This window comes from Lissotriton vulgaris, chromosome 4_1 (genome assembly GCF_964263255.1).
Source record: "Lissotriton vulgaris chromosome 4_1, aLisVul1.2, whole genome shotgun sequence".
NCBI lineage: Eukaryota > Metazoa > Chordata > Amphibia > Caudata > Salamandridae > Lissotriton > Lissotriton vulgaris.
Window position 1 is genome coordinate 1,504,186,280 of NC_141691.1, and position 12,243 is coordinate 1,504,198,522.

Here is a 12,243-nt window from a genome sequence, read left to right on the forward strand (position 1 = left end):
CTCATCCCTGATGTACGACCCGCCGGGTATTGATGTTGCATATAAATCTTGACCCTTAGGAAAGGAACAGTGCAACAGAGGTACTACATTTCCACAACTGGTAATAAGCATATGATACCGACATAGGCTTGAATGTTTGTAGACTTCCCCACATAGGTCCTGAAGAATTGCGAGTCAATGTACCAAAGCGGGAAACATGTCGACCAATTTTTACACTTCTTAGTATAGTTTAGAGCCAGGAAACATTATTTTCCAGCAAGCCCAGACTATTTATCTTTTTTAATTGAAGCAAGGGACCACCCAAATAAAGTTGTTTCTGGTACCCTTTGCTTCATTTTAATTCACGTCTTTGTCTACAACCTCTTGGCCCCATACCTGCATCTCACCCATAGGCAGTTGGATAAAAAGATCTCCGCTAAAGAGCCCCTCTCTGAGGTGAGCCCATCGGGGATTGCATCGCCTACCCGACGAGGAGCAACGCCTATGATGAAGCATGGCAAATGCAAAGGTGTGTGAGGCAACTATATCCCACAAAATGGATACCCAGTGGTAGGCTCACATACGTTAACCACCACTTCCCCACCTCCTGGCGACCAGCACACACACACACTCACCTTCACCAGGAACAGCCGTCAACCTTTTTTGACAAAAATTCTCTTAGGGCACGGACTGCGGCTGGACCTTCCACTCCCCTGAGTGGTACTTCTGCCCTTCTGATCTAATTGGATCACCCTCCCTCTCTTTGTATACACACTTACAGCCTGTGTTAGCAGAAATAGAGGAAAAGCTCAGAGAAATATAATGGACTTAGAAACCATAAACACTTACCCTGGAGGGTTCTGTTTGCAGTACCTGAAACTGAATTTATATTTTTACCCTATTGAAGATTTTTTTTAGGAGATAGTTCCTGTATTTGAGCACACATTTACAAAATCTCTGTGCTGCCTTGTAGAGATTTTTAATCATATACATTTTTCCAGATGCACTACACCACTCCAAAATGTTTATCACATGGTCCCTTATTGGTCACTGCAGAATGAGGTTTTTGGTCTGATCTCTCAAATGCACTCGAATTCCAGAGAAATTAGATCACTGACCCCTCTTACGTGGGGGTGAGGCTTTTGAAGAAGGGCCACCTCATGCTGTTTGAATGTCAGTCCGTTATCTCAGAATGGGTCTTTGAGAAGGAGGGCATGAGTGCTGCCTGCTTGTCATATCTTTGTGCATCTTTCCAAATTTTGTCTATTATTTCATGTTAAAAATGAATATGTAGCCATAGTTCTGTATCAACAGTGTGCAAGAAAATCTTGTTCCTAGCCAGGCCTCTAAATGTTCAGTCAGGCCAATCTTCTTCAAATTGTGATCCTATTAAAAATGTGCAAGGTTTAAATTGTTAAACATAAACCTTTTCAATCCAGTGAGTGATTCTTTTCATTGAATGTATTAAAGTACAACATGGCTAATGAATATATTGGCTCTATTGTTATCTACAGATCAGAAATTTGTATCCTACTAGTGCAACTCAGTGTTTCATCATTCCATAATTGATGACCTGAGAATTACTGAGTAAAAGCAACATCTGTTCTTTGAAACACTTTGAAACAGCAAAACTGTGGCTTTAATGACTAAACACAAACAAGTAAACTATTTATTTTGTCTATGCTTGCTTTACTATGACTAATGTATAGTAAAATCTCAGTAGTTATCACAATAATTAGCAAATCATATACTTACACAAAAGGATGAAGGCCAAGAGTCAAGACCCCTGAACAGACGATTTCTTAAAAAAGATTTTCCTGTGTTAAAGAAAACAAACAAACAACAGTATTTAGTGGAAAACATGTTAACATTAAGCACAGAATCACGAATCATTGGTCGGTACTATTTGTACTGCATTTGTTACTCAGAAGCAACACTTGGACACAAATCAGACAGCATAGCAGACAGCTGTATGAGCTGACAGGCCTAGCACGTGATGCATACAGGACCTGAAGTTCCAAAGTATAGTGCTGCCCCACTACCATAGACTTCGGATACCTAGTGACGTGGAAGCAGCTTTGCAAAGCAGAACTAAAATTTTTAAAATACTTAAATATGGAAAAAATGAAGCCCCAACTGTAATAAGGGGCAGACCTTTTTCTCTGTTCCTGGGTCTGTCCGTGGCTACTTGGTCATATTCTGCTGCGCATCAGTCATTAACTAAAGATGTTCAGGGGCCTTGGGGAAAAATGCAGTGATCATTGGACGCAATTTACTGTTAAATGGGACTTGTATGTCCAAGGGTAAGAGGTTAATCATTTTAATATGTTATGTTATAGAAGCTTATAAAGCGTGTTGGTTACTCCATTACGGAGTGTCCATGTGCTGAATTCCAATAGAGGCTGAAGACATACTTATAGCCAAGTTTTAAGCTGTTTCCTAAAAATAAATTCTGAAGTCTCTAGTCTTAGGTGCAGAGGTAAAGAATTCCCTCGAATTTTACATAGGTAAGGAGATTCCCTCAAAGCGTTTCCTGTTGAGTTTTGGAATGCAGACCAAGCCAGTTCCAGCCGATCTCAGACAGCGTGTAGGGAGGTAGGAGTGTATCATGGGGCAGAGATATTTTGAGCCCTCTCCCTGCAATATTCTGTGGACATAGCAGAAGTCTTCAAAGTAAATCCTCTCCTCAACGGCAAGCCAGTGGAAAGTCACCAGGGCACTACCAGTTGGAGAAAATCTGGGGATATTTAACAGTATCTGAGCTGCTGCTTTTTCCACCTGTTGGAGCATATATATGCTCCTCTTTGGGGCCCCAGATATGGAAATTTACAATAGTCTAATCTGGAGGTCACCAAAGCCTGGATCACTGTCTTTTTGGCAGCTTCCGGGATAAGCCCAAGAATTGTTTTCAGCATTTTTAGAAACCCATAGCAGGTACTTTTGAGGGTGAAAATATGGGCAGAGAATGAAAGTGTGGAGCCAAGCCTCACTCCAAGGTTTTTCACTTTGCGGCGCAGAGAGGGTGGAGACCCTGGCATACCAGGCCACCAACTTGATGACCATATGGAAGGTTGTGGGAGCAAGTGGTTGGCGCAGTTGGTGAGCCAGTCATTAAAGATGTTAGTGTCACCCTCAATGTTGCCTGTGTGCTATGGGATGCTTCAGTATTGTCTTGGTCCATTCTTCTCGGATACTCTACCACAGCCTTGTCATGCTTTTTTTGGTGGGGTGACTCGGTGTGAGGGGATACTGAAGTGGACGATGAAGTAGACTTTTCATGTGAGTGGTGTTCTGTGGTTGGTGGTGATGATGTTGCTAGAGGAGAAGATTGGGCAATGGGCATGGCCAGCTGTGTGGATAGGTCCATGGACAAGCTGGGTGAGTCCAAGCTTGCTGAGGATTTAATGGATAGTCGTTAATTTGGGGTCTGTGTTGTCTTCCAGGTGGAAGCTTAAGTCCCAGAGTAGGATGTAGTTGCTTGATCTGATGATGAGGGGAGCGATGTGATTGCAGAACTCCTCTCGGTGGGACCGGTGAATGGTATACAAGGGTTCCCTTTACGGTAGTATTGTATCGTTGATGGGTTTAGATTATACACAGTAAGTGATGGCGCTCTAGCTTGTGCGTGTTTGAGGTATAACTGTGATTGATGGGTATGCGGTGCAAACAGGTCAGGGGAGAACAAACCCAAGTAAAAGAACCCCTGCACTAGTGTGGATGCGAGTCCACACGTATAAATGAACAAAAGTCCTGTGCATACGTTTGTAAGTAATGGGTTTTAGTGTCAAAATCTATTTTCTAATACAATGAACTTGTACAAAGAATGAGGGTTGAGATATTTCAAAGTTTCAGCATATGGATTTATAGTCAATCCAGATCAGTAGAGAATACATTCTACCAGCCGACACTTGTTTCGTCACAACGTGTTACAATTGTGACTCTTCACGTTTTAGGGTAAACCAAACGAGACTAAAGGACGGGTCCGTCCCTTGCGGTGCTGGGTTGGATCGTAGCACGTCTCGTGGTTCTTTCTGTTGTATCCGGGTGCGGGTGTACCCTAAAACGTGTGGAGATGATTACTCACACTTCCCCCGACCTACACCAGGATCGGTCATACTCTGCCGAATAATGATCTTACTGAACTTATTGCCATTTCACGCTACTTACAGCCCTGAAGAGTCACAATTGTAACACGTTGTGACAAAACACGTACAAGTTCATTGTATTTGAAAATAGGTTTTGACACTAAAACCCATCCCTTTAAGGTAGTGCTGTAGTCTTTTCGTATTTTGAAGTGCAAGTGTTCCATGAGATTGGTATCTGAGTCCATGGAGGTGCCGCAGTTGATAGTGATTTTATGGATGATCGAGAGTCCTCAACATGGTTTGTGGGCATGGTCTTGGTGCATGATTTTGTAGGTGAGCAAGGTGCCATCGGCAATATCCAGGTTGGATGCCGAGTTTAGCCTCGCTTCGGTCAGGAGCGTTGCTGATCAGGAGGGCCCAGATTTCTTTGGAGTGCTTCCGAAGTGACTGGACGTTAAGGAGCAAGGCGGATAGATGGTGTGGGGAGTCGGTGCAGTAGAGTGTCTGTTGTTTGGTGGCAGTTGTGTCGGTACGTGAGGTGTGTCCGTTGAAATTGCAGTGGGCGCAGGTGAAAGGTCCTACCCTGGGCAGAGAAATATGTGCAGCAGCAGTGTGAAGGCTGGTCTGTGGTTTTGTGGTTGTGGAGGATGGCAGTGGAGTAGAGACGGAGTTTGTTGGATCCGATGTCTGCAGCAGCTGTGATGGTGGGCTTGTGTCAGATGATGTGGGGGCCAGGGTTCCTGGCGCTAGCCGCGGTCCGGGTGCAGACATGCTTGCAGTGGTGTGCCTTAGGCACACCAGCAGTGTGCACCAGCTGTGAAAGTACATTAAGTGGGTCCTGGGGTGGATGGGGTTTCAGCAGTGGTAGGAACATGAGAGCGTGTAACCGGGCAGCGGCGGTTAAACTAGGCAGCAGTGCGCTGCCAAGAGCAAGTGAAGCAGAGAGAAACTGGCACTGGCAAAAGGAGATGGCAGCTAGCAGGCAGGAGCCCAGGTGCAAGGTGAATCCAAACAGCAGTGCCTGATAAAGTTATATATTGATTGCCATGCAACAAATATTTATCACTTCTATAATTTCTTAATTGTTTCATTGTAGATGTTTTGGCCCTTGGTAAATGTGTTTTAGGCTTAATAGGGAGAGGCTAATTTACTAACAGGGAGCAGAACATAAATCAAGAAACTATCCATCTAGAAATGGTCTGTTTTGAAATGGAAAGAACAATTCTTAGTGCGCCAAAGTTTACAAATAGATGGTCAGTCTGTCTGATCTCTTTTGGTTTGTCTAAATGGAGTTCCAGCACCCTTTTGACATCTAGAGAGTGAAGAACCCTTTCCACTTGAGTGGAAGGGCTCAGCAAGAAGGTTGTCAAGCAAACGGTCTTATGAAAAACTGTTCAAGGCTCATGTGAACAGAAAGCCTGGATTTCAATGGTTCTGGGCAAAGAGGTAATAGCAGTAAGAAAATGTGTTTCCCACTATAAATTCTACAGTCAGCACGTCTATATATTCAAACAGAAGACCCATAACGTTTGAAAGAACAATGTTTTATTCCTTTGGTGATGAAGGGGGCCCGAATGGGAGGGAAACCATCTTGACACACTCCAAAATATCATTATTTCTGGTATTTTAAAGGAAGAGGTTTGAGAAGGAGATTACCTATAATAATTAATAGCTGGAAGGTGTACTTTTATAGTTGTAAAGTACGGGGAAGATCATTCCAGATGCGAAAGATATGGACTAACCACCTCCTCTAGTCATCTCACCAGATTATAGTTATTCTGTATACATCAGATGCAGAATCTCTTCCACTTAAATGCATAAGATGCTCTAGAGAAAGGTCATTTCGCCTCCTTCAAAATGTCCATATAGATTTACTGGGTATCTAAATGTTCATACTTCGGGAATTCAGTAGTCAAACCGCCAAGATCAACAATCGTAGGTTGTGATGTAAGATCCAGTCCCCAAGCTTGTAGGGAAGGTCTTATCAGTATGGGAGCTTCATGTGTGGTATTTCGGATAGGTGAAAATGAACTTTGAACCTCCACTCCCATGGCCATTCCTGGAACACAAGAATCATTCTTGCTGTGAAATTTCGAAGCTTGATAATCACAGTTGGAAGGAAAAGTATAGAAAAATTTCTACGACCAACCAATCAAATGGGGCTTTTCCAATGGACAATGGTTCGTAATATCTTGAGGCAAAGTTTGGTCATTTTTTTAATGATTGCCTCTGTAAACTGATTGACAGACAGCTACATTTATTGAAGATGTTTTGTAGTACTTATTAGTTGTTATCCAATCTTCTTTCTTGTATCTGTCGACTTAAGGTATCTAGTTGTGAGTGTTTCACTACTGTGTCTCAATCAGGATTGGTAAAGCTGTAAGAAAGTGTCCTCTTTTTGCATGGTTGCCCACACTTTTCGCCAAACTGCATATGTACTTTGACGGAGTGTGCCCAAGGTTCCTGTCAAACAGGTACCCAGGGCCTATGTTGTTTCCCTAAAACTGCATTGAGAAAAAACTCAATTGGCAGTCTTTGGCCACATGCCAGTCCCTTGTAAATGGTACCACAGGTTCCAAGGGCACAGTGACCAGGGAAGACCAATAGGGGTAGCAGCACTTATTGGGCCACACTTAGAGGCCCTGTACCTTTACACCCACACACTGCCATTGCGTATTTTGGTGCAGAACAAAGTGAAGAGTCAACATGGCAGAAATTCCTGTGTGCCATGCCTACAACACACTGCCCTGCATAGGTCAGCCACCCCTAAAGCTGGGTGCACCATACCAGTGGTGAGGGTTCAGGAGGATGAGTCCTGTACCCCTACAGTTTCTAAGCCACTAATTAGACATTGTAAGTGCAGTAATGACATTAAGATATATGGTGCTGGGAGCTTGTCATTGCAAACTCCACAGCACCATAATGGCCTTGCTGAAAAATGGGACGTTTGATATCAAACTTCTCAGCACATTAAACCCACACTAATGAAAAATGCACTCAGAGGCCATCTTAGAGATGCCCCATGAAAAACGACCTAATTGTAGTGTCCTGGCTGAGTGGCTGCTCGCCAGCCTCCAGACATGTTTCTGGACCCCTGGGTCGAGACTCTCTAATCAAAGAGAGAGGGACCCCAACACCAAAGGGATAGGGTACCAAAACTGACTTTCCATCATAAAAGATTCCCTTTGTTATTATTTTTTGCATTGCTTCAATTGATAGGCCTTTGTGTTATATTAATATCTGTCTATGTGTTTGAAAGAATTGGTGTCTCTGAATTAAGGTGCCCAAAGGGAATCTTTTATGACGGAAAGCCCCTGGGTCGAGAGCCTGCTGCTCTCTTGGGTCTGAAACAATACCCATCCTGGGATGAGATGCCAAGCCTCCTCCCCAGGATGGGCAAGGTCCACAAAGGGGAACCTTCAAAGGCATGCCGACTATGTGAGCTATCCCAGCCCTTTGCTGATACCAGCACCTTGCTCCCACCGGTTCTGACCTCCACTTTGGGTGGGAGAATCAGCGGAAAAACAGAGTAAGGAATGAAGGTGTGCCACCTTTGCCAACCCCACCCCTCAGGTGGGGGAGACGAGGGGAAGCACAACTCTCAGTTCCCGCAATCTTGCAGATCGGGGGACCCAGCCAACCAGGGAGAGAGGCATATGCCCCCCTTCCACTGGAAGGTGGCATAATAGGTGGTGTATCCACCCCAAGGAAGGGACCCATTGGTCCCAACCTTTACTTAGGTGTAATTAGGGGCAACACCGAACCTTGCCTCCTCAGACAAGAATTGACAAGAAGAAGAGGAGGAGGATGCCCATTGACTTGGCCCCAGCCCTAGCGGCCTGTCCCCACCTCAAACCTGCTCCAGTGAAATCCAGGTGTGTCCTGCAGCCAGCAACCTCACAAACTCAGAATACCTGCCCTGCCTTCCAAGCCAAAGACTTTGTCTCCCAGGAGCACCTCATTTGCTCACCCACAGACTCAGGCCCCAGCCAAAACCACAAGTCTGCACCACTCTGCACCCGATGCCTCCGGCCTGAATTTGAGTGGCCCAACACCACAAGGAGGTCTCTCCGGCGATCCTGACCTGAGATCTGGTGATCCCTGACCTACCTCGAATCTCCAAGCAAAGCTGCAGCCCCATTTTGGAGGATCCCCCTTACCGCGACCAGAGCAGTTAAGAAAACCGGACGCCTAACGACAACTCTGCACCCGGCGTCCCACGGCCCGACCGACAGCGGCCCAGCATCCCCAGGCATCCCAAATTGCCTCTCCAACCGGTGGTCACCTCCAGAAGATCTTCGTCCTGAGCCTGCAGTTTTTGTTGCAACCGTAGAATCCCCATTGAAAACAACGGGGCAAGTTACGATAAAACAGCACCCTGCACCCAGCCACCCTTGTGCTGCTGCATGTGTACTTCGGTTGCAAACTCAGATCCCCCTTTGAACTAAGCCTAACACTAGGCGCTTGGTCCCACAGCCTTGTGGCCTGCTCGAGGGCAGCCACCAACCGGAAGCCCCCTATTGGGTAACATTGGGCCTCAGCACTCTGCACCCGGCCACCCTAGTGCCGCCGAGGGTCTTTCAGGAGTGCATTCTTGACCCTGGGGGGAACCTGGTTCTAACCCCAGAATACCTACTCCCACAAACAAGTACTTACCTGCAAACCATTAACCTAATTTTTCTGCATAGGAATACATTGAATGTTTTTTCCTTGAAAATTGTTTTAAGTGTGGAGCTGGTTAGTATGAAACACTTAAAAACTGCAAATTCACAATACCAGATTTACTTACCTTTTCTCTAGGAAATGTCCCAGTGTGATATCTAAGCATATCACACTGAGTGGAAAAAGTAACTTAAAAAGTAATCTAAAAGTAACAAACAAAGTAATCTGTAAAGGAACTGAAAAGATATTTCGACATATTGACTTACCTGTAATTCAACCAACTGCATTAGAACCTGAGCTCAACTGTAAAACACTGCATGAGATTTTGCAAAGCATTTATTTCACTTCCTGCACAAGTCTGGGCTTGGTTTTACAAATAAAAGAACTAAATAATATTTTTGATACAAACAAATTGGTCTGAGTTCAGTCTATGAGTGTGTGACATCATTTGCTGCCTGAGTGTGTACCACAAATGCTTAACATTACACTCTGATAATGCCTTACTGCTCGCCCACACTACCACACAGAGAGTAAGGTGCTATCTACTTTTATGTCTGCCTACCTTTGGGGTTCCACTGGACTCTGTGCACACTATACCTCATTTTGGTATAGTATATACAGAGCCAGCTTCCTACATTGGTGGATCAGGAGTGGGATATACAACTTTGCATTTGTTGGACTGACTTGGTCAACATCTGATCACACAACAGAACTCTTAAACTGTCTTAAGAATTATGATTTTTGAATTTGACAAATGTTTCCAAATTACTAAAACATTTGTTAGGGCCTTGGTTTAGTCACTTTAGAATTTTAGAAAAATAAAAGCGCCCTTTAGTTAGGGGTAAGAGGGCGTTGGAAGTTTTTCTTTTCCAATGTATCTTAACAAGAACCCAGCAGTTAGTGAAGATAACAACAAGGCCATAGAGAACCAGGTTGAGGAGCTCGACTCATCTCCACTTGGAATTTAGGGAGTTAAGGTCTCTATGCAAACTTAACAATATTATCATGGGATCCCATCCCTCCAAACTAAAGCTCCAGAAGCTATCGGCAGGGTATGCTGAGGGTCATCCTTCTGAGAAAGGTGAAGAACTCTCAGATAAAGAAGAAGAGGAGGAGATGAAGATAACTACCACCCCCACTTGATAGGGAAAGAAAGGCCCCAGTGCCCCTCAATCCAAGAATACAACTCCTCCCTAGGTCCCACACAGGTGGATGAGGCACTTCTGAGGACACAGAGGACAGCCTCAATGAGGAGACCAACATTTTAGTTAGGTTGACAAAAAGATTGGATCTGAAGACCAGGCTCCTGGCTCTAGAGAAAGAGAGAGCAGAGATGGGCTCAGCTCCCATCAATGCTGGCAGCAACTTGATTAATAAGGATAAAGAGCAATCTTATGATCCTAAAGTCCCGAAAAGGGAGTACTTTGGTCACCTAAAGGCCTGGTGTTTCAACTGCAAGAAGTTGGGACACTTAACTGGAGATGCTATTTGTCCTAGAAAGAAGCCCCCTAGTCCTCCCACACCTATTGCTGGTTTAGTCAGTCTCCAGATGGTATCAACAGTGTGCCCAGAGCAAATCAGGGTTCACACTGAAGTAGTTCTAGTCACCGAGGGTGAAGTTGAGTTTGCCACTTTAGCTGTGTGGTGAACCAACATAAAGAAATATCTGCAATACCCCTGGATCAATGGGATTAGAATAGAGGCCCTGAGGGATACAGGTGCCAGAGTCACTATAGTGAGATAGCAAGATATACACTGGTTTACCGAGAGCAATACCTGATTGGGAAATGTTACCCAGTCACTAACACTGAAAGTGTTACTACTAACATGCCATGGCTATGGTGACATTAGACTGCGGGGGTGGGGGTTACTGGCCTGAAACAGGTAGTGGTCTCTCCAAAGCTCCCAGCTGCCTGGGGGTCATCGCTTGGCCGGCTGCAAGATGGCCGCACTCTAAGTGGGCCCACCGGCTAAGTGAATAATCCTTCTGAATCGTGCAGATGACGGCACCTAAATTACCTTAACCGGCATCACCTGTTCCGCTGGTGTCTGAGGTGTAGTCCGGTGCTGCTCCTGTCCTGTGGGGGCTGTAGACGGACGTCGGCTTGCGGCGCCGTTCTTGGCCCTTCCCGCCCGGCGAGGCCCGGCCCTTCTCTTATCCTGGATTGGCTTCCGGTGAGTGTCACTGTCGCCGGGGCTACCTGCAGCGGGGTAGGAGGCATGCACACTGTATTGCTCGGCCTGAGCCCCGTGCCGCTCTAGCGCCCTTCTCCACCTTCACTGGCGCCGACGACACTGGGTACGGGCTCCCGGGCCCTGCGATGTGAGCGGTGTGCCCCCCTCGCCTCCCCGCTGTATCTGCCCCTGCCGCACACGTACGCCAGGCAACATCCCTGTCGTGCTGCGGAGTCCCGCCCGCGCCCCCCCTGCGGCCTCCTTCAGCGGCACGTCACGCCACTGCCGCCCTGGGAGCATACTCACAAACGCCTTTACTGCCATCCCGGGGCCTTCCTGCTGTGGGTCCCCCCTGCACCTGGCACATCGCTCCTCGATGCTGTCTGGGCCGGACTCGGAGCTGTGTACTGATATTGGCCGCACAGCTCAGAGGCTGAGTCAGGGCCTGCAGCACCTCTCTCCGCCTCCTTCAGAGGCCCTCAAAGTATTCCCCTCACTCCTGTTGCCTGGTGGTCAGGTGCCCCGCTCGCTCAGCCTCAGGCCCTGCACTAGGTTTCTTCAACTGCCACACATCACCTTGAGCCTGCTCCTCTCCTTCAAACTCGGCATCCGCTGGTGTGCGGCCCTGCGGGAGGAGGTCCACCACCTCAGAACCCTGGGGCCTGCCTGCGCCTTCAGTGTGCTGTGTCATCTCTTTGGTGAAGTCCGCTTTACGTTACTGACACACTAAGACCTATATCCGTGGGTTGGTGGCTACTACGGCGTGGATTGCGGTGTGCCCTTTGTAGCTCCCCAGGCTCTCTCACTACTTGAATTAGCTCCCACTGTCTCTGCGCCCATGGCCCTCTAGTAGAGAGTTGCCATACCTTATTGCTGGTCAGTGGGCCCCCTGGATACCCACTCGGCCCTCCTGGAGTTATCCTGTCAGGCTGCCGATTTAGCTCGCATGGTGTCTGCTGCATCCCTTCACCACTACACCTCGTCCTTGAGTAGCCTGGACTGCCACCCTCTAGAGAAAGGGACCATGTCATCGCCACCATCTGGGATTGCCGGGCGTCGGCCTCCCTATACTGTGCTAAATTTGTCGGCCCCATCTGGCACCCCTCTCCGCTCCTATTCCCAGGTGTGATTTCCTACTGTATGAACCTGCCATGGGGAGGACTGACCCAAAGCAACCCAAAATCACCTTCGACCAGTGCCGATCTACGCGCCAAGACGGTGCGGGGTCCTCCTGCTCGTGACGATGATCTGAAGGCGATCATGCTCGACATCAAGTCCACGGTTACCGGAATTGCGGCTCAACTGGACCAACTGTCTGCCCGCCTGGACTTGGTCAAAGCCC

At 46.9% G+C, this 12,243-nt stretch overlaps 1 protein-coding gene across 7 annotated transcripts in view; it reads right to left on the minus strand.

Moving 5' to 3' along the window:
• Positions 1-12,243, minus strand: part of RB1CC1 (RB1 inducible coiled-coil 1) — a 544,646-nt gene that overhangs the window by 320,808 nt on the left and 211,595 nt on the right. For all 7 annotated transcript variants that reach the window (XM_086965748.1, XM_086965743.1, XM_086965750.1 and 4 more), the window contains one exon: positions 1,735-1,796. In XM_086965748.1, the coding sequence (XP_086821874.1) occupies positions 1,735-1,796 (62 nt within the window). The remainder of the gene's footprint in view (positions 1-1,734; positions 1,797-12,243) is intronic.